The sequence below is a fragment of the Vanessa tameamea genome, chromosome 4, assembly GCF_037043105.1.
Source record: "Vanessa tameamea isolate UH-Manoa-2023 chromosome 4, ilVanTame1 primary haplotype, whole genome shotgun sequence".
Lineage (NCBI taxonomy): Eukaryota > Metazoa > Arthropoda > Insecta > Lepidoptera > Nymphalidae > Vanessa > Vanessa tameamea.
In genome coordinates, this window is record NC_087312.1 from 3,904,992 (window position 1) to 3,929,374 (window position 24,383).

Genomic DNA, 24,383 nt, shown 5'->3' on the forward strand with positions numbered 1-24,383 from the left:
AAAATAAATAAAAAATTAATTTATGTTTGTTTTTCGTGAAATAAGTTATTATTTCAATATTGTAACAACAAATATTTTTATCCAGTATTTAATTTCCGTGATGTCACGTTATTGTTAATATATCGCTTATATATTTTCTTATGTATGTATGAATATTTGTATATCCATACATATATACATATTTGAATAAATGATGAGTATTTTTTTCTATCCAGTTTATTTATGTTATTGCACACAAACACACATTATTATTAGGATTAGTTGGTAGAGCATACTTGTAGTTGTAAGCTCGTAATTTGTATATATTTTGTTAGTGTCAAATATAATATACAGCTCAATGTCAAATGATAATAATTGCCATTACCGTATACTCCAATAGTGCATGATTTGAAACAATAAAATATTTAAAAAAAGAAAACATAAATATTGACTGACGGTTCCTACATATCCAAGTAAAGCTACATATGATACAAGTAATTTATTACGCATTATAAATCAATTATCGCTGAATGTGGAATAGCGTCACTGCACGAACCGATAAGGGCTTAATGCCATTATATTAATACATCACATTTTCTCGACGTGGACTTCAAGTAAACCACAAATGATTTGTCGATCACACCATATATTACAAACGAGTTTTTATTTTCTGTAGTTTTACACAAAAACATTATAAGAAGATTTACATAAAACACAATCATTATATATAAATATTATTCGACGAGCTCATTTGTCGAGTAGTGTGTATACCGGTTTTCATGGGTACACCAGTCCAAGGTCCCGGGTTTGATTCCCGGCTGAGTCGATGTAGGAAAAGTTCATTAGTTTTCTATGTTGTCTTGGGTCTGGGAGTTTGTGGTACCGTCGTTACTTTTGATTTTCCATAACACGAGTGCTTTAGCTACTTACATTGGGATCAGAGTAATGTATGTGATGCTGTCCAATATTTATTTATTTATTTATATACATCTGTGTTAGCTACTTTAATTAATTATAAATTTTGATATTATATAATTAATAATGATCGATGTTCCGCGTGCTATCTTCTGTTTTTCATTTTCAATTCGGGCTGATGATCGCATTACGTGCAGAAATAAACATAAGGAAAATATGCAGTAGATATATAAGCTACAAAACATCACGTACGTTCCGGTCAAAACCAGAATATATTATATTATCAAGGTGTCATATTCAAATCGTAAAATAATATGTTAAGAAAATGATCATTTTACTCTTAATTTTACAGTCTCAACTTTATTAATATATGCTACAAAAAGTTACGAAAAGTTTTATATCGATGCAGTCATTCCATTTGCCATAAATGTAAATGTCAGACTTAGCATTGTTCCTGGAAGAAGTCAATTATAATCGGCGAGAAGAACACTCGTAGTTTAATATTTGTGTATTAATTTACGATATATCTATTAGTTCTATAAACTTCAACTTAAATTAAGGTAAATAAATACGGCATCAGTTCAAGTAATGTATTATAGTAAGTAATGTTGATAGCCCACGGCTGGACAAAGATTTGGAGCTTATCACTACGCTGTCAGTTGGTAACAACAGCGCTATCATAAGCAATTACTATGTCAAAACGACTTTAATAATTACGTCTGTTTAAAATTACTAATTTACACAGAGAGTTCCATTACCAATGTAATGTTATTTATAGATAAATTTACTATGCGTACGACAATATGATCACAGTCACGATTGAAAAGATAAACATTATTATCCATAAAACTATACAACTTAAACATATAAATCAAGCTCGAGACAAAATTTCCTTTAAATGAAATGACAAATTTCGTTGATCATAAATCTCGCTAATAAATCATTCGGCCACTTCAGATAAACCTAATGGCTTTTTATATTCGATGCTAGTAAACTTCATTCTGTAGAACGATGGCCCAGTGGTTAGAACCGGTTAATTTTAACCAAAGACAGCGAGTTCTAACCCGGACATTCGCTTCTAAATTTTCATGTGCTATTTGTATTGACAATCACCTTCGTATTAAGCGGTGACGGGTGTATCTAATGTGCATCTATGAACCGGTATTGGAGAAGTTTGTCGAAATGAGCTCCAAGGTTTGGAGAGGCAAGCATCAAGCAGAGGCCCTTAAGCCATAATTGGGATATTAACAGGCTCCTTTACACATTCTACAATGGCCGTATATCACAAATCTAAAGAACATTAACAAGACGCTCATATTTGACAAGTTTATTGTCCAGCGGGACATGTAGAGTATGTTTATTTATCCGTATATTATTACTCGACCGATCCGCGTGTATCCTCAGAAATGTCGAGACTCGGCGCCTTCCGGTTGGCGCATGGTTAACGCGAATTATTAACTTATACTTTTTTTTTTATTTCCGTATAGATACTTGTGCTCTTGCGTGGTCTGATCGTTGTTTCTTTGTTTGCGTTATTTTTAGATTTAACGACATGTTTTTCTTTTAATCTTTGAAGAGTAACTGAAACTATTGCAATTGCACAATTCAACTTATAATATCTTTAAGTAAAAATTAAGATTTATTTTTAAATATATTTATGTAAAAATAGGTATAAAATACATACATTCAATGTACTCTCGTAATCCGCCGTGATTTCTGTCCAGCCGATTAAGTAACAAACATACATACCAGCTTAAAGATTTATAATATTAGTAGGCAAGGCATCCATATCAATAAAATATTATTATATTATAAGGTGTGATATTATATGGTATTTATTACTATTCTATCTTATATTAACAGTTAGTTGAAATATTAATAAGGTAAAAGCACATTTGAACCCGATTACTATAAGCTTATCAGTAGCACTCTTTAGCTACTAAACAACCCAACGAATGTTATTAGTGAGTTACAAAAAATTTCAAATTACTTACATATATCAAACTCAAATCGTACTTGATTTATAAAAGAATGTAAAACTTTGTAACGAGACAAAAATTTTTATTTATTATTGAAAGCCACTTCCGCCTATTGATAGCTGTAATAAATATCTAGTAGAATAGTTTATAAAGAGATAAAATGGGTTATAATATTATTTTTATTAGAAGTAATTCAGTCATCTACGGTACCAACTTATCAAAATTTAATTCAAGTGAAAGTTCAAAATGAAAGAAATATCAATCTTGAAAAAGATGCTCTAAATTTAAGCAACAAACTCAAATGAACGCACTAATGGTTACTAAAATATTGGACACTGTGAAAGTATTCAGTTTGACCTCAAGCGAGAGGCATATTGTAATATCAAGGTTACCATCATCTGCGCGTACACTAAATACATACATAGATACGTCACAGAACGCGGTCCGGTTAGGTCACATATATTTTTACAACTCCCACATTTATGACGATGCTCAAATTGCTTAAAACTATAATGGTTTTTATCCGGATTACTATTTCAAAACGTTCTCGCCGTTTAAATCAAACGCTCTACATAAACCTAGAGTCTGAAAAGTGAAAGGACTGAATCAAGAATACCAAGGTTGTAAATAAATACAGTTTAACTATATAATTACATATATAATAATTAAAAAATATAACTTGTTAAAACCTATTTTCAGTACTACGTAAACATCGAAAATTTTCCTGTTGAATAAGTGGGTAACAAATTTTGATCGAAAATAATACTATTAATATCAGGGCTACGATTAAAAAAAAAAAAAAATACAGTTATATTATAAATAGCAAATAGCCGTAAACAGTATAATCATGGAAATAATGACAAGGTCGTATTTAAAATACCTATTGCTTATTACGCACGATATTAAATTGAAACCTAACAATGACTATAATTTAAATACTAAATTGTGTCTCGCAATCAAACCTAATATACGTATAATTAATTATTTCAGTTACTCTATTGTATGTAAAGCCCGAATCTCGTAGATTTAGTATATAAGCCGGCTAGCAATAATTCCTCAGACTATTATACTTAGAGATATAACATTTACTTGAGAAGGAATATCAATAGTTCGGTCTGAATAGATACAACCGTATCACACATTCCAACAAACAGCAGTACTTAGTATGCTGTGTTCCGGTTTGAAGGGTGAGTGAGCAAGTAACTACATACTCAACAAATTCTTCTTAAAATACATCAGTACAAAATATTGATTTTTGCCCGTGGAATAATTGAAGAGAATCAGAGGTAACTTTAGTATTAACCAAAAGTAAATACAAGATGACAAACTCTAACGTTTCAAATAAAAATAACAGAAAATATAAATGGATCCAACAGCCTGGTATAAAACACAATCTCTCATCCCAGGGCTGTCGGATAATCCGACTAAGTCAATTTTTGTTTAAGGCATTAATTAATCAAGTATTAAGCGCCTCAAGCGGATGCTGTCAAACAGTAAAAGTGAAATAACATAGCCAAAGATGATTGGATTGAGACTTCAGTTCAGATTCAGTATATAGAATAAATATATAGAAAAAAGATGATGTCTGTGTCAATGCTTCCAGACGATGTAAATAAACTGTAAATCAATAGTTGTACGTGATGTCCAGTGACTGTTTTGGACTACATTTTGAAGAGATACAAGTCACTGCTCAGGACATATTATAGTGCACAAGTGTGTGCATAAATTCATGTGCACTGTCTGCTCCCTAACTCTAAGGAGTAGAGACACGAAAATTTTAAATGACCGGACAGAATTCCAAATTCAAACTAATTCGAATTTTGGATAATACTAAGAATTTTTCGACAGAAAAACTTTTTTAGTCACAAGACTAACCAGGCAGTCGATGGTTGTAAAGTATAAAGCTAAATGAAGCCATGTCGCGGGCTAAACTATACGATAAACCTTGAATAACAAATCACTCTAACTGCCACCATTAACTACCGTATACATAACACCATCATACCATGTAATTTGCGCCCATTAAAATAACGCGATTATTTAAATCAGTCTAAACAAATTCCATACATAGGAAACAGTTATAACATTTCAATATAAATAATTTTACATCCTGTAAAATGTTTTTATTAAACGTATATTTTAAATTAATTATTTAAAATGAAGCGTGTATTTACATAGAAAAATAACCCATATCTTGTGGGACATTCAACCACATTTATTTATTTATCTATATAGTTAAGTCTCGATATTTTGCAAATGCTGGGCAATATACCCTGGACAGTCTCAGATTATTCATGATTATAGATAATGTCTTAATTGCCTATATGGAGAAGCCTACAGACAGCCTAGAGGGGCACAACTGTAAGTTAAATAAGTTCAGTCCGTTCTCTCTATAAATACTTATAGATTTTTACATAGAATTTGTGTGTATTGATCATGTTAGGGAGGAACTTTAAATATCTTTATTTTTAATGTTATCATCGGCTTTACCGATAAATGCTATTTACTGTATCTTATAATAATGATTTATCTTCAAATTAAAGATATCAGAATGACAGAAATTTAACTAAACAAAGTCCATAATATGTAATATTTATCTAATGTACTAAACAAAAATGGTTTTTCCGATGTGTTTGTAATTCCCGGACGGATAATGGACAAGAACTATTATAATTATATTAACTATTACATACACAAGCAGAAATGTAATACGGAAAATATAAATAGCAATGTATATAAATACAACACTATAAAAGACAAAACAGGTAGTAAATTATTTTTTCTTTTCATATCGTCATTATAAAAAAAATCGCTCGCGACTCGTGCGTAACAAAATGTACGACGTGTCGTTTAGATGGTTTTAGGCCTTAGTGCAAGCCCGTCTGGATAGGTACCACTAGAAATTCTACCGCCATCAGCAGTACTCAGTATTCTTGTGTTCCATTTCGAAGGGTGAGTGAGCTAGCATAACGACAAGCAGAAGTGACAAAACATCTTAGTTCCCAAACCACTAACCAGTGGAGCATTGGCGATGTAAGAAATGGTTAATATTTCTTACAGTGTCTATGGGTGGTGGTGACCACTTACCATCAGGTGGCCCATTTATCGTTCGCCTACGTATTACATAAAAAATAAATGAAAAGCTATTTGCGTCAGACACATATTACCCGAGCGTTACATACGTTAATATTAATAAAGTTTCAATAGAAATCTCGTATTGAAATTCTACTGTCATCGCGTAGGAGTTTCATTTAAAACGTAAACTGTCAACATTTCTTATAATTGCGATCGGAATGCGTCGAATGACAACCACAGGGTGATGTCACTGCCCAAGTTACAACAACCACAACCTATTTCCTATTGGTGCCATTAACTCGTATGTTTGAAACTTGTGGTTAAAACAATAAAGAGAACTGATACGCTTCTGTGTAATTAACAAAAAACAAAACACGTTATTTTAATCACCAACTCATGATATTAGAATTACATGTACAATACATTTATTTCATTTATAATAAAAGGCAGGCAAACCATTGCTTACTTCGTAAATGCACCACCAATGTCAGGAACTTGTTTCCGCCTTTGTTATTAATGTTATTAATTTTAAATGCTTAGTGATAAGTTTGATAGTGTAACTTTTTCAATAAGTATATAATAAATAAACTTAGAAGTTATATCGCTCGTATCAGTAAATACACTGGCTCACTCACACTTCAAACAAGAACACGACACAAGGTATTGCTGTTCAAAATAAGCGATGAGTGCAAAACGGAGCCTGTTAAGGCCGGTTTGCACATAGACGAAGACATATCATTCAAACGAGGCGTGAAGAGCCATCATGCGGGCTGGCATGGCGAGGGTGAATGGTGCAGCTCATTCTAGCTGTACTAGTCGTCTTCGCGTTTGGACTCCACTTCCACTTACCATCAGGTGGAGTGGAGTCATATGTCTGTCCGGACATAATAAAAAAAGACCTATCACATATTAACATAATAGATTATTTGGTTTATATTTATTGTAGTAACCGTGTATTTGGACGAAGGAAACCCAGTTGCTTGCCTTTCTAACATAGAGAAAACATTTTTATTTATGAATATAGTCTGCAACCGTCCTACTTCTTAGCAAAGGTCTCCTTTCCTTTTATGGAGAAGGTTTAGAGATTAGTTTTCCTTCCTAAACACATATTGAGCACATAAAACTCAGTACTGCTTGCCCGGACTAGAACCCGCAATCTTCGACTCATTTTATAAACATTACTTTAAAATTTTACAATGAAGTAATAAAACACAGTAATTTTAATTTTGTTGTGGACAAACGTTCGTCCTCAAAGGCGTCTTTAAAGTATAAATTTAATTCTTTATCAGTCAAATATTGTATTAACTACAATTACGTCATCTAATGCTGTTTGTTCTAATTATTTTGTTATTATATTTGCTTAATTAGTGATATCCTCTGACCGATAGATTTAAGATTAAGAAACGAAGGCCAGTTCGTGCGACCTTTGTTGACCTCTGTTATATCAGTCCCCTTGTCTCGCACGTTAAGTTGACATGCATTATACCTACAGCATATAAACAAGTTGATACTCATCACTTACTCAGATAATCTCAAAACCAATTTAATAATTTTTACAGTTCGTTTAACCGGTATTTGAACGTTTCGGTCAATACGAATAACGGTAGTTAAGTAAACAAAAAAAGAAAAAGAAAAGCTCGTAGTTTATTTAAAATTTGCAATTATCAGCAAAATTACCAACAAAACCTAATTTGAATAATAACTTTGCAAATTTTTTTATTTATTTCAGGATATTGGTATATTTAATTGCTATTATATTTTTTATCTGTGAATAAAATTCCTTCGGTTATAGTTTAGTTTTTAATTGTTTAATCTTGCACCAAATTGAATTTCTTAGGTAATGTATGTGTAGGTTTAGGAAGCCAATTAATGTTAATTGTATCAAAAACATGTCACCGCAATGTGTCATCACTTCTAAAAAATCCGTTCACAATCTCCTCGCCATTAGTATGAAATTCCAAATTAGATGATATTTTCTTGGAAATCGAACGATACTACAGAAATTTCTAACATTTGTATATTTTACAAATAATATTTAATATATTTGTATGTTTGGCGAGAGAATTATTCATTTAAATTAAAGTAAAATAAATAAATAATTACAATTTTATCTTAATGAAAAAGTATTTACTTTGTTTATAAATAAATAATAATCGTACATCAAATATTTCATTAATAACTTGTCATTATTTATCTTTCATTTATTTTTCTTAATAAGCTACACAAGTATTTACGTATTTTAACTTGAAGTCTCAATATAACTACTACGTAAGTATTTACTTTATAATAAATTATCAATATTTTTACAGAATTATTAACTATCTATAGTAAGATTTGTTTGTTTATACGTAGTAATCTATGGAACTATTGATTAGAAAGCGATATTACCACAGTGCTATAGAGTATAGATAATATTCGTATAACATTTCCTTTATTAATAAATTGGACCCGTGCGGAGCCGGGGCGGGTCGCTAGTAATATTTTAAATTAATTGAACTATTAAATTGTAAAGCACATTCCTTACATAATCGTTTGGAAAGTAAACTGTATCAGTGCTATGTTGTAACTGCTTCCCGTTAGATAGTGTGTAGGAGGACCTACCGGACCGCTATCTAACAATTACAATCGGATTTACCTCAATATATCAGATTTTAAATTTAGAACATCGTTTAAATATAAAAAAAATAAAGTAACCATCTGTAAATATCTCTACTTTCATTACTGGACTAAATCTTTCTTCTGAAGGTTCTGAGATTTGGCAGATTTTCATTCGACACAAGCAGATTTCCTCACGATGTTTTCTTTCGCCACCGAGCGTAAGACAAAACATACATATTAGGCACATGAGTGTTTTTAACCCACAATCATCAGGCCCAAGCTTCGGCATATAAACAAACCCCCACGATAATCTTATTACAGACATTGTAGCAAATCCTTATGCGTTCGAATATTTTTTTATCACATACAGAATAAGTCAGGCGTAGACATTCAAAATCGGTCAAACAAAGACTCATTCTGACACGTAATTAACAAACAACGACGTGTGGACACAGAGATAGCTTTAAAATTAATAATAACAAGAAAATATTCTTAATAATAATTTGAACAAGGTCGATATTCTAATGCGATTCCAGCAGGAGAAGATAAGGTTCAATTTAAACGTACGGACTGCAGACACAAACATTTACATATTTGATCAACCAATTTGAGTCATCCGTCAATGTATTTGTTCAAGTATTACTAAAGCAATATATTCAAATTACTAACTAAACAACAAGTAATTACACTTGAATACGACCGATAGTCAAAAATTGAGATTTAAATTGCATGAAAAATTATCGAATAATTTTATTCGCTCTATATTTACTAAACTTACTTTTTTTAATTAATATGGTTTATATAAACAAAACACCTACGATATTATATGAGAAAATACATGGAAATGTATTTTTATATATATATATATATATATATATATATATATATAAATGGGCAAAGATAGACCAGTTTTTTTATTTTACTTATTAGCTATTAACAGGTTTATATGTTTTCCTCAAATTTTCAAGAATGTATGATCAAATTTTGATCACTGTATATAATAAAAATAATTTTGTATTATAAAAGTATAGATATTTTTTATAATTCATAATAAAATGTGCTGTATTTCACACCATGCGCTCATAATATAATTGTATTATATACGACAGCCCTTTATACTGACCATAGTGACTTGGAACTGAGTCCATCACGCTGATCTTCTACGGGTTGGGCGTTATATAAATATTGTCCCGAAATTATCCGATACATGCACTTCAAGCATTAATAAAATTTCTCGTATTACAACCCTAGATTGGAATGAACGTGGGTCATTTATGCGTGCAGGAGCGTCGATACGAACCGCGATAAAAGGTCAAGACTCCGCTTGGTATATCGTCTCATAAAGGACATGTTTGTAGCGAGGCACAAACGATTCCCTTCCGAACGAAGTATTGAGGATGTCAGAATTATCAAGTTGTCTATCAATATTGGTTTTTATTACACCTAAGTATCATTGTTGGTCGTAACTCAACATAGTTATGTTCTATGTCTTTCCTTTAAAGGTTTGAATGAAACCACTCATATAAATAATAATTGAAGATATGTTACGGTCACGGTGCGTTCGGAACGCTGATAACGAGCAGCCTCGTACTGCATAAAAGGACGTTGTTTTATTTCATTGAACTTCAAACTTTATTACTTTTTTATAGTACTGGATAATTTCATATAACATAACAACGAACCTGAAATGTATTTAAACAGATGGTATTTATATGACGTCAGCAATTTACTTACAACAGAATATTAATTATATAATAATTAGTAATCGATTCGTGTTTATACATCAACATTTTAACAAAATACTCATTATTAGTATATTAAAAACTCGTTATTACGACTGAAATGACATGAAAGGAAATAATATATAATTTGTAATTATTGAGATTAGTACATTGTTACATTTTAATATAAATGTATATTTTATACAAAAGTTTATTTTCTGCTATCATAACAATACATTTTTGCTACTCGTTATGAAATAATGTAAATGTTCTTTTAATTCTGCCCAATACAGCAATCATTAATAGATAATAGCTTAGAATCAAATAAATCTCTTAGTTTGTCTGATGTTAGTGCGTGTTCTTACACACGGAACTCTCAGGATGCAAGTTTATGAAACGCGCCCATTGATAGGTTATATCCTGGATCAACAACGAGGCTTAAAGTCAAAAACGTATTCATAACCAATACTACGTGAATGAATTCACAGTCGGAGCTTGTAAAATCTACGATCTTAGACGTTACGTAATCAGCAACTATAAAATTGCAACTTCCGTTATTGATTCAATTACTACTAATTTAGCTCCTTAAACACTTCTTGTCCAATGTGCCGTACATTCAATGTTAACCAGATTAACCAAAGTTAGACGTTTTCCTGTGAGTTATAACATATTAAAATGTATTTAGTAAATTCCCAATACGCAGTAGTTTTGATATCTTTGTCATTTTAATAAGGTGTACATAATTGTAATATCAAGCAAACAGAAGTCGTCAATCGGTATTCGGGCTGTGACCGCTAATGCGACTGACTCACATTCTGCGTCACGAAAATCCTACATGACTCACTATGGCACGCGTTTAACTTAAATGTTTTTTTCCCCATAGATGTTACCTGAATCATCGTGAACCTTGAGACCATGGGGTCAACGGGACGAAGGGGACACAAATCGGCCCCGATGTCCCGTTTCGCTACCCATTCCAACACTGCCTGTGATCAACACGGTATGATGAAGAAATTGGATTCGTCCGGTGTCACCGTCGCTATCTGTAACTATATATGTATATCTTTATAGTAATAGTGCGTCTTATGTAATGCCTCTGTGATATTTAAGATGATTAAGTAATAAGTGTTATAGGTTTTGATGACTCACGCGCTATCGTGTGTTTTGATTAGTAATCTCGCGGTTGACGCACGGCAGAATAAGGAGTGTGACCTTAAGTTTTCACACCTGCCGTGGTACAAGAAATATATATAGCTTTTGTAGATAAGTAGGGCCTAAATTATTTATCGACTTCTGTGAATGTAGAGACGTTTACAAATGACTTCATTTTATCCGTTATCTCATGTTCTTTAAGTGTGTACTCGAACATGTAATGGAAAATGCTTTTGGCCATTTAAATTGATCTCATAAAATTCCGTTTGAAATATTAAAAAAAAAGTAAAAAATATTCCAGAGTCGATAAATATAGAACTGATACTGTGCGTTGTATTAATTTATCGTAGTAACCATTTTGATATTATTAAAAATTTAAAAAATTACATTTTTGTAGTCAATTGAAAATTATCTGCCAATATAGATCTTACTGCCCAAGTGAAAGTACAAGGAAAGTAGGATATTGTACTGATTTTTACATGTAATGCCCGTGGGTGTGATACACATCTCGTGGGCAGAATCTCTGCTCCAACGGAACTGCGTCGAGTTGACTAACGGGTTTTGTTCGAACTCTGACACATTCAAACAACTCGTTTATAATCACACAATTTCTAATCGAAAATTCATATCACCTTGTGTTTCTTGAATTCAATAAGAACCCAGCATAGCATTATTAAAATATTTTTAACGACTTATAATTTAGTCATACAGTTAAAATTATTTTAATTCGTTTCAAATGTCCTTTTACATCAATTTTAATCAATAAAAATGTTTTTTTTTTTTGTTATAATTAGTTAATGTCAAAACATTTAAATATGATCTTGACCATGATTACTAGCAACAATTATTATAAACTGTAAAACAATAAACAAACATCGCCGTCTATAATTCATTTCGATTACTTTGTAATTGACCGTAAACAAATATGATAGGGCTTAAGATTGGTTTTAATTTTATTACGAATATTTATTTTTATCGCTTTTTTTAAAGTTCCTATAAAGGATATCTATATAATATGACGAATACCTTTTAATTTGAAATAAAAAAACAAACGAGTCTATGTTTCATATGCTAATTTAATTTTAAGGTAATATAATAAACATTCTGTTATGTCATTCCATATAATTAAATAACTCATAATAATAATAAAAAAACAAGAACAATTCTTGATTTACTTATACGATTTCAATATGGTAATAATATTTTCATACGGTAAGATTGCCAGCATCAAATAAAGATAAGCCTAATAATGACAGAATCAATTCTAAAATGTAATCAGTTAATTACCTACTAACTATATAGTTGTCTTTTGATTACAATAAGTATAAGTAAGGTTTGTAAGTGTTTGTATAAAGTAGGTTACGACTGCATTGTACTTGATAATGTTATTTGTAAATATATCAATAACCCCATTCTTTATACTTAATTTAGTAAATATTTATAGAATGTTATACTTAGTTTTGTGCCTAATGTGACTAACTTTAATTGATCATGTTTGAAATTTAATTTATTATTGAAACATAATAAACAAAAAGTAACGAAACTGTGTATTGCGACTGACCTTTTATGTCAATACTATTTTTAACTATATAATGTAAAGATTTCTGTGGAAAGTAATATACTTAATGATAATGTTGAATATAAAGAATTGTTTACTTTTGTACCCGGAAAGTATTATGTAAAACTAAACAGATAATAAATTTTCAAAGACGATTGTAGTTTATTTATTTCATTCGTTCTAAATCTTTTTTTTTTTAATTACATATATTCAACTTATGCCAAGATGGAACATAAATGAATACGACAATTACATTTTTTAACTTACCGAAATATTTTAAATTCCATTTTATTATCAATAATAACTAATATTAATTTAATAATTTAACTTGAATCTATTTACTTCTTGGCTCTAATATATGCACGCACATCTTGGTTGCTTTATATATAGCCAACAAGGCGCCTGTGAGGCGGATTCACGTGAGGTCAATAGTTTCATGACCACCACCTTTTTAAGTCAATCATCGATAAATTACCGCTGTGGCCGCCGGCAAATTACTATATTTACATCTTATCTATGGTTTTGTTTTATGCTGTCTATAATAACGATATCTTTCATAAGTTCGATATACCTACATTATACATTAAAGGATATTTAGCGATAATCTGAAGACCGATTTCTACCCAGGTTGTAATTTTATTGCGGGGCTGATACATTAATATATCAACTTTATTAAAATGTTATCCTGAGATTTACCACAGTTTCTTCATAGAAAAATTACCTTCAATATGTAATTTGAGTCTACTTTGATAAATTGGGAAAGAACGCGACTTTATATAAATATATATTATATAAATATATATATACATTGTACATTATGTTGGCCTTATATATAATATTTGCATTCGGTTTAGTATTTGCTTATAATGTTCCGCGCTTCGTCTGCCTCTTGTTGTATAACCTAAGAAAATAATGTAAACAATAAAACACGAGTAAGGCATCTTTTAAAACATATAACAGCTTTTAAAAACCCAATAACTATATATCTATTCTTATTAATTGGAAAGAGGTACATACTTTTTTTATGGTATATATTAGGCGACGACTTTGACGAGCGATATTTGACGAGCAAATGGGCCACCTGATGGTACGTGGTCACCACCGCCCATAGACAATGACTCTGTAAGAAATATTAACCATTCCTTATATCGCCAATGCGCCACCAACCTTGGGAACTTAAATGTCCCTTGTGCCTGTAGTTACAATGGCTCACTCATCTCAACACACACTTCAAACCTAAATACATTTTAATGACGAGATTTGTTTTATACTTTATTTCGTCATTTGTGCTGACTGACCCGTATGAGTTAGTATTATTTAAAATTATGAATAAATAGAATGGAAATATTTCTTTGATACAATTATAACATTATTATTAACATTCTCACTGTTGTAAAGATAGAAAATTTAGAATTTAATTGAGTTTTAAAACAATATTTCATCATTTCAATTTGTAGCAAAACTATAAAATTAATTTTCATTTCCTTATCAAGTTACACCTAGTCAAGGTTGTATTTTACAGATCATATTTAAGTACTAAGTATATAATTTAAATCCCTTACCTGCAATTGAGCAAACAAAAAAATTATATACTGTATTGTTCGTAAATAAGATTTTATAATAGCTTTTTTATACAATTTGTTGGTTTTAAGAAACGTACGAATGTAACCTAATTAATAAAAACATCTTATATTCGCAACACATTGTTTCATTTCAAATTAATTCATTAACAGCTGAACTGAACGAGTGATTCTTAGTATTCTTAGTTTAATTTTTTTTTCATGTGAAAATAAACCTTGTGAAAGTAAATTTATGAGATAGTAAGCCAATTACATGTTTTGTATAATATAGGTAAATAAATTTTAAACAGAAATAGTTTTTACTATCAATCTCATAATTTGTATATTATAAAATATACTTTTTAGTAACAGTTCTTTTATAATCATAACTATTATAAAAGCATTTTAATAATTTCTAACTTATAGTAATGGGGGTATAGAAATAAATAAAACGAATACATCCAAAATTAAATAACTTCTTTTATTCCAGAGTCAAATTTGTTTCCTACATAAACGTGTTAGAATGACGCCGTAACATTAATTGACCATTGCACTAATGGTACGCGTCGTGAGCTGTTACTTCGACTGGTGCATGAGTGGGTTACATCTCGTTACGCGCATATCGCGCGCCGGCCCGTCCGCGACCGCACGTGTGCGCACATGTGCCACATGTGCGGCGACTGCACGTCACTCGTGCGCATGTGCGCACATATGCGACCGAATGCCTTATCCGCTAACATCCAAGACGATTCACCGTATATTTATATCACAGTTACTCAGTAAAGCGTTGTTTCATAACCGACATGCTATTTGCTGGCACAGGCGACGGACCGACTCGCAACGTTTTACGCAGTACTACGATCGGTTTTTTAATTATAATTATATATATTATATTAACTATGTAATTATGATCACATTACCCATGAACCAAACGACGCGATCGTGAACAATCTGCGAATCCCCGTAGGTAACAACTACGACCTCTACCGCGACCGCGGCCGACGCGCCTCAACTACGATCCAATGCCACAAACACCTAATTTTAATCAATAATCAACAATTTTCGCCCAACTCTAACACTACACGCATTACAATATAATACCATCGAGTGGAAAAATAATTTTTGTTTCTTCACGAAATCAACTTAACATCTCCCATGCACTTAACGCATGGCAAAACAAAAATAAAAGGCAGAACACGATGCGACCCGGGAGCGGAGCCCGCCGACTTACGACTACGTTTTAGAGGCAATATTTAGTGCTTCCTAACTTAGCATAAGAATGGATAGGTTAAACTAGAGGTTACGAACTGGCGGGCTCGGCTCCCGGGACGCGAACACAGCTATCTCCATACGCTTATAAGAACACTTCTTAAACTGTTTTCTTTATATTATACTACACAATTTACACATTTATAATAGGTTTACATTTTTACACAGCAATAATAATTGTTTTGTAGTCTTCATTATAATATACTCTATATAGTTCCGATTGCTAAATATTGTCGCATATTAAGCAAGTGACGACACCGCGTGCTCACCGGCGTCGGAATACTTTTCATTCGCGAATACACAGTTCGCATCGCCTCCAACGGTATTATCTAAACGAAATAAAATTAAGATAAAAATTGTAACAAATATTAGAATAATGTTTTAAAACATCTCATTAGTCGTAAATTTATTACAAAGTCGGCGTGTAACCGAATTAGTTTAATAACTAAGTTCTTCAAATCTAAACTAATAACCTTTTTTAAAACGGTCACAGTGCACACGATGATCAACTCCGCAGTGATTAAAATTAGAACAAGAACGAAATCAAGTTCGAAGAATAATTAATAAATCTATAAATGCTGACAATGTTGTCTTTTGTCTGGAATGACACTAAAGAAACACTACCAAAATTTCAACATATCTTTAGCACAAATACGTTCGAATTTCGACGCCTAACGTTATCAGGCCACTATACAAAACTTGTTAGAAACAAAAAAAAAATATGGCAAAATATTGGACAAGTGTAGCTAATGAGTCCTCGACGATAATTAATAAATTAATTGTGAAAGAATTACAAACAAACGAACACGCATACAAAACAGTCGCTGTCAAATCAATTCTATCAGAAACGACTCGCTAATTCTAAAAAAAAGGTAATTTTTTGTTACAATTTGTGTGAGAATTTCACTCCCACGGTAAAAAGACGTTTATATTTACATGAAAAACGAATATTCTATCTGAAGACGTAACTTTAGTGTTTATATTTTTTATCTATGGCATAGCAACTTGGCGTCACAGATACGAATATTATAAGTGGTACTTTAGCAAACGATTGGTATAGTAAGGTCACTAGAAGACGGATTGTGGATAGAATTTGTTCGTTTAATATATATATATATTATATCTTATTATATGTTTTTTTAGAATTAAAATGCGACGGTTACATTTCGCTGTGGTCAAAGAATATGAAGTATGTAATTAATAAATGTTACAATGAAAGTTATGAATTTCAAACTAACGCGTGACTAACGCATATTCAAGTATAAACATTGTAACTGAATTATGTTTAAAAATTTACATTAATCATACAATATTTTCGAAACATAATTATGGCGTTAGTTATACTCAAAAACCGGTATAAAATGTTATTATAAAATAATCGTACATTTAGTGGATTTTAAAGAACATATTTAATAGTAATATTTAAACATAAAAGATTATCTTTCCTTTTTGTATAGTTTTTTCGCATCACCAACACCATAATATCGCCAGCGTTAATAAATATTTAGACATGAATCCTTTCCCCCTCGAAACAAATTTATCATAAACGAGAACGCCGACTGCAGCCAGTCGGCCAGTGGTCCACTCCTCAACGAGTAAGAAACTATAAACACTAATAAATTCAGACATCCGTAAGCCCCTCGACCACCTCAATGATCCGTTTATATCAACGCGATAACGCAGGAATTTAGGTTCTCTCTTATTTAGTTCAATATTAGCCACTATGTTAGGGTAACAAAATATAATATATGTAGAGCCGCTGGCGAGTGACGTCACGACGGGCGGCGCGGGGCGCGGCGCGGGGCGGGGCGCGCTGCGGGCGGCCGCCGGCGTTACGGGGCCCTGCGGAGCCGACACGTTAGTACATTGCGTACCACGCTTAAACATATAAGTACTCATTTATTATTTGATGCTAAATTCCAACGTACAGAAATAAAACAAGGACTTTTGTTTTAAGATATTTGTTGAGATTGAGCACAGCAATAGTATTTGGATGGAATCTTTTTAAAAAGCATTAGTCGAAACATGAAATTATAGCTTTCTTAAATACTTAAATAAATAACTTCCAATTGACTTTGTATGGCGATAATATAAATAAAATCGATGTGATGTTACTTTACTTACCTACCTCATCCACTGTTGCGAGTTGTGTGAGGGTGGGGACGGTTGGTGCGACTGCGTGGCCACTCTCTGTACCACCTGGGAATGTAAATCACAAATAAGTATCGGAAATATTATTATTAATCGACTAAGAATCGATTAAATGACAATATATTTGATAGTGCAAATCGGTTCATAATTGAATGTACAAAAGCGAACACTTTGGAACAGTTATATTATAGCATTAATTTATTTTTAATGTTAAGTAATTAAATGTAAATTTACAACTGCTTCAGAATATTTATTTTACTCTTTTTCATTTATAAATATATGAAAAGGAATATTATGTAATATTTTATACTCAATATTTAACAATCACAAAAAATAAATACGGGCATTATTATTAGTAGTTTAATAGTTTATTATTGGCTTTCGCTTCGTTTCAGTGTAGTGTAGTAACGTGCAAACACGTTGCTAGTGTCTCTCGTGTACACGTGTGTGTGTGCGACGTGCTCAGTGTGCTACCATCACGTGCAGCGCTCGTGTGTGGGCGTGTGTGTGTACCTGCTGCACGAAGGCGCGCGTGAGGTGCGGGGCGGCGCGCTCGGCGGCGTCGAAGGCGCGCCGCAGCTCCTCCACGGCGGCCGCGCTGCCCGCGCCGTGTTTGCGAGACAACTGGGAACGACCCGGTGCAGATTATTATACATTCGATATTTCATTAAATTATATATATTTTACATATGGACTAACTTTATCGACAAATAAACTGTAAGTTAATATGACACATTAATAGCTTAAGAGTATATAGTGAAGCATAATCTTCACTGATGTCAATTAAACAACATTAGAAAACAACGCACTGAATATATATTATTATGGGTAAAAAAGAGTAACTTTATCAGATGTTTAATTTAAATATTGTTACCTCGTTTAATAGCGGATATATAAGTTGCTGGAGATAAGCGTGTCGCCTCACTTTGTTCTCCTCGTTGTTTGCTCCTCTGTGATCCAACGGCGATGACTGAAAATCATACGAAAACATGTGTTATGATCGGTCACAAAATTATTATAAAGTTTAAATTTATTATTTCAACTCTAGATCGATACGACAAAGCCCTCTTGGGCTTGTGAGATTCAACACTTGCATACTTCAAAAAGTATGTCTTTCGTGATATCAATGTCGTTACAGTTTAAAAATAATGCTTAGAAAAACTTTAAATTTCCTCTTGAATTGAATTAAATCAAATTAGAGCAAATTAATGAACGCTTATATGAAAACGAAAGAGTATAGCATCAACTGAACAAAAGAAAAAGAAGGTCGCCTTCCCCACTGTCTACACGCACCTACACTTGAATTTCTAAATTCGAGATAAAAGTTGTTAATTTACCTTTTTATATTCCATACATTAGAATGAACAATACACAAACGGGTCGAATGGATGCAAACGATTTCAAATGCCTTCAAATGAAATGTCAGCACTGACGTATCACGAGTGCTCACCGCTTTATTGTTATAGACTACGCTGTCCCGGTTGGAGGCGTCCCGCTCCTTGCGCTCGTCCCGGTCGCGCTCGGCGCGCTCGCGCTCCTTGGCGCCGCGCTGCTCGGGGGACACGAGCGGCGACTGGCGCGACTGGAATTATAAGTTGCACTCTTATTGTTTACTATACAATACAATACGCAGGTACATGCGCTTCGTTTCATTTCAATTTATTATTTATTCGTAATGACTGAACGAGTCTCTTAGTTACGCTTTATTAAAATATATGTTACCTACATAAATATATTTTTTACGATAAATTATAATACTTTAATAAAATAGAATTATAATACACAAAGTCGGCGATTTTATTTCGTCCCGTTTAATCTGAGATTAAACACGAGGAAAAATATGTTGTTCTACGGTATGATTTTAGTGTGAAATGATTACTTCGAAATACAAGCTTGTCTAAAAGGTGGATATTTGGAACACACTGTATAAAACAGGGTGTGAATGTTTACTAACGGGTTGCTTGTCGGGCGTGTTGTTGTTGAGCGGCGCCGGCTTGTGGTTGTTGTGGTTGTCGGCCGGCACGTCCTCGCGAGCGCTCAACGAGCCGTTCTGTTTGGGGGCGACCGGCGACGTTGGGGAAGGTATCACTGGAACACAACATTGTCAATATGTTAAAACGACTTGGGCATCGAATCACTGTCTGTACACGTATGTAAATTTGTGTAATTTACTGGTAAATTTAAATTGCTTGCAACATGCTCTTACATGATGTTCAATTCGTCTGAGACGTGCAATCGCTACCGATCAAATAGGAGCAAATAGATATATTACATATTAAGTAAATTAAAGATAAAACATTAATATTTTACTAAGCAGTGATTAAATGCTTCGTTATTAATAAAAATACATTTTATATGAATCGTCTAGATGTGAGTATCTATACTAGATCAAAACACTCGCAAAAGTTATTTTAGTTTAGTCCAGTTAACTCTAAAAATCTAAACTACTAAAGTAAAAACTAAGATAGTTATAATATAATATAGACTGTTGAACTAAAACATCTATATATATGATATAGGACCGGCCGGAGAAGGTTTAAGACTTTAAAGAGAAAAAAGGCATTTACTTTTCAACCAAGCTTAAACATAGGGTAAAATATTCCAATGTCAGGGGAACGAAATCGAAGGATAATATTATTTGATGTCATTTCAAATGTGATGTTTACCGGCGTCGTCGTGCATGGTGCGCCGCTTGTCGTCGGCGAGGTGCGCGTGGTGCGCGAGGTGCGCGTGGTGCGCCAGCGGGGCCGCCCGCGCGCCCGCGCCGCCGCGCACCGTCATGATCCACGGCTCGTCCGCCTCGCCGTCGCCGCGACTGCACTCCTCACTGCAACGAGTAAATGGCTGCATTTATTTCAAAGCTCTATTGTATATAAACACATTTACGTCAATATAAATCAATATTAAACGAGAGGTGGGATTATTTCACGGATTAAAATACCCGTAATCCGTAAATTGAAGTCGAGTCGTAATGTTGTAACTTGTTTATAATTGAACTACAGAATCGGCATTTTACAGGATTAAATTAAAGGTACTATTTATTTCTAATTAATTACTAGTTGGGAATGTACTATCGTGAAGGAAAAATTAAACACAAAAAAACAGTACACAAATCAGTCATAAATATTAACAAATTGTGTATTTCAATATATTTATACGAAACAGTTTTGATTCTATATGCATTTTGAACAACGTCTATTGGAATGTGTGTACTTTACATATTATCCCCATAATTCTTGAACCTAACAACCTTATGCAAATTATATGATTTGACACGAAATAAGATCTAATATCAACACAAACAAACAGCTTCAGAAATAAATCATGCATACTAAAACCCATGTAATATTTACAAATATATAAAATAGACAAGTCGAAACGAGTTACGAAACCAGATGACATAATACACTATTATGAACTAAGACAAAGGTAATCACAATAATGACTCACGCCACATTTAACGCTGTGTTCCAGTGGTTCTCAATAAAGTCGCAGAATATTCTGAGCTTTAGTATTTCGTTGCGCTGAACAATAACGATACATTATATGCGCCAAAAAAACAGAAATTCCTTTACAATAACCGAACACACTTTTAATTATTCATTATTTTATTTATTTACATTTTCTTCAAATCAAAACTCTAAATGTACCGACATTATTGCAGCAGCTGTGTAAAAGACCATTTAACTTTTATTTCATGAACTATCGAAGGAAAATATATTTAATCGATCTCGTAATATTATTGAAGTGTTTCAGAACCACTGGCGCAAGGAACTACGAAGCCTAATGTCCTATTCTACCACAAATAGAAGCCAGATTGCAACAAAGGAGCATATTTGATCCTTTTATAATTCAGCAGCACACGCGATACGGTGATCACGGTTACATTGATTGCGCTATTTAGGCAATAAATAAACGTATTTATCCTTGATACAAATACGAAGTGAGTCATAAGTATAAAATTTAATACAATTACAATAACATTAATCGCTGTCGAAATATATTCCTTGGCAGTATATATAGAGTTAACATTAAACGATACGAGCAGTATACGTATATAATGAACAATATTGCATAAAATTATTAAAAAAAAAACCTGAATAAAAACCTGACTGGTTCCTTTTAGCCTGATCCACGAGACTTTGCTGTTATGGTTAAATCAAAGTTGTTTATCATTTGCATTATTTCTAGAAAATACGGTCCCGAGCACGTGAGCGTTTGCTAAATTCTCTGCGACCTTATTCTGCGTCAGACTTCGCCAGATGTGCGTCAACCCTAAAGAGCACTTTTAATTTTACAAGTGTGCTTCCGTTTTACAAGTGTATCGTGTCAATTAAACGTGCTGCAACCACACGTACGGCACGTCGATTATACCAAGGCGAACCATCATGAATTCAATTACTTTTACGCTATACAAATTCTAGACCACGTACATAATATATTTTTATTTACAATTCAATTATATATCCCGTATTCAAAAAACTATTATACACTACTTATATTTAAAATAATAACGTGTTGTTTCGAAATGTCAATCGCTGATACAAAGATCGAGTTTTTTAAAGGATTACGTTGAAAACATTTATGTAAATCTTTTAAATCATGTTTAGAAAAGAATAAATTATTATGAATACTAATTAACATATACATTGATAGTCAAAATATACGAAAATCTAAATTACACATTTGACAGGACGGGAGTTTCGTAACTTTATCCATTATACTGCTGCTGTTTCGTGTCTTTACTTCTCGTGTTTATACGTCTGTTATTACACTTGAGTCTTATTATTGGACAACATTAAATACATTACTCTGATCCCAATGTAAGTAGCTAAAGCACTTGTGTTATGGAAAATCAGAAGTAACGACGGTACCACATACACCCAGACCCAAGACAAAATAGAAAATTAATGAACTTTTTCTACATCGACTCGGCCGGGAATCGAGCCCGGGACCTCGGAGTGGCGTACCCATGAAAACCGGTGTACACCCTACTCAACTACGGAGGTCATCAATTATAGATTCCAATATTTATATTCCCATTATCAATTTGTCAATACCGGAGTTAAAGTATGTAGATCACGCAGTTTTACGTGATTCGAATGAATAAAATGAATTTCTGTGTTCGAAAATGCGGTAACATTCTATGTAGTTGCGATAATGTGTTCCGACATCAAACACGACGGTTAGATGTTTGCAATGTACTCACGAATCCGAATTCTCCGACTCGGTTTCGCTCTCCTCACTCCTCTGCGCCTTCCACTTCTTATACCTATCTATAAGATCCATTAAATACGAATTCTTCTTAGCCTTCCTGATGAACTGAAATTTTAACAACTCTTTTGCTGTCGGCCTCTGAAACGTAGAAAATATCATCGGTTTTAGTATGAAAACTATTAAAAATATTTTATATTGTGTTATGAAATATTTTTCTTTATCTAATTTATTAATTAATTAACATCCGACTTTTAAAGGTTCATTTGCAATAAGTAGAAATATAAATATAAATAGCAATGTCATTATCTTGCTCGCATGAATGCTAAATGCTAAATATTATATATATTGTATACTTCGTTTTATATGTAAGAAACATCTCGCTAAAGAGGGCAATATCCCTAGAACTACATTGTCATTCAAACCTACGATCAATCACCAATCGATCACAGATAACGAACGCACTTACATTTTCGGGGTCCTTATTCAGGCACGCCTCGACGAACTCTTTGAATGGTTTCGAATAACTGCCGGTCAGCTGGGGAGGGTTATTTTTTGGTATGAGGAATAGCACTCTCATGGGATGAAGTTCGGAGTTGGGGGGTTCGCCTTTCGCTAGTTCTATTGCTGTGATTCCAAGCGACCATATGTCGGCTTTGCTGTCGTAACAAGACTGTTTGATCACTTCAGGCGCCATCCAGAACGGTGTACCGACGAAAGTGTTCCGTTTGCTTGTTGTATTCGTTAGTTGGCCCGCGACACCTGCAAATTTAATATATATTTTTTTAGATATAAATATTTGAGTATATGTAAATATATAATTGTATAGTATATTAATATGAAAAACCAGTTAAGTTTGTACAGATAACCTAAATTATCAATGAATAAGTAATACAGTTTGATTTAAAAACTCTATTGTTTAATTAAAATGTTAAATCTCACTTAGGATGTACCTAAAAATTCTATAGTAAAAATTGGACGTTTTTGTTTTGCGCAAAAGTGAAATTATAAAACAAACTTTGTTATATAAGTATTTAGAGAGAAATTAAAAAAAAAAAAACAGTTGATAACCGAAATAATTCAGAATTTTGTTTAAAATATCTTTTACTTTCGAGGTCAGGTAACAGCAAAATGACGTAAATACGCCCCTTAAGAGGTTACTGTTTGAGATGTTCCTGAAGGTACAAGACCACTTTGGCACTCGTCGTATACA

At 32.7% G+C, this 24,383-nt stretch overlaps 2 protein-coding genes across 6 annotated transcripts in view; one reads left to right on the forward strand and one right to left on the reverse strand.

The window, feature by feature from the left end:
- Window positions 1–12,077, forward strand: part of LOC113394338 (integrin beta pat-3-like) — a 42,052-nt gene extending 29,975 nt beyond the window's left edge. Inside the window, exon 7 of the mRNA XM_026631612.2 lies at window positions 11,151–12,077. The gene's annotated coding sequence lies outside the window, so the exon portion shown is untranslated. The remainder of the gene's footprint in view (window positions 1–11,150) is intronic.
- Window positions 12,078–17,223: 5,146 nt separating this feature from the next.
- The window catches only part of Gckiii (Germinal centre kinase III), an 80,755-nt gene continuing 73,595 nt past the window's right edge, over window positions 17,224–24,383 (reverse strand). For 4 of the 5 annotated variants that reach the window (XM_064220757.1, XM_064220756.1, XM_064220755.1 and 1 more), the window contains exons 4-12: window positions 23,640–23,932; window positions 23,166–23,311; window positions 20,623–20,783; window positions 19,911–20,044; window positions 19,407–19,538; window positions 18,831–18,926; window positions 18,470–18,580; window positions 17,934–18,004; window positions 17,224–17,647 (exon numbers count right to left, since the gene is read on the reverse strand). In XM_064220757.1, the coding sequence (XP_064076827.1) occupies window positions 17,638–17,647; window positions 17,934–18,004; window positions 18,470–18,580; window positions 18,831–18,926; window positions 19,407–19,538; window positions 19,911–20,044; window positions 20,623–20,783; window positions 23,166–23,311; window positions 23,640–23,932 (1,154 nt within the window). In that variant the 3' untranslated portion in view covers window positions 17,224–17,637. Of the gene's footprint in view, window positions 17,648–17,929; window positions 18,005–18,469; window positions 18,581–18,830; window positions 18,927–19,406; window positions 19,539–19,910; window positions 20,045–20,622; window positions 20,784–23,165; window positions 23,312–23,639; window positions 23,933–24,383 lie in introns of all 5 variants that reach the window. The other variant, XM_026632034.2, reaches the window with a different exon arrangement.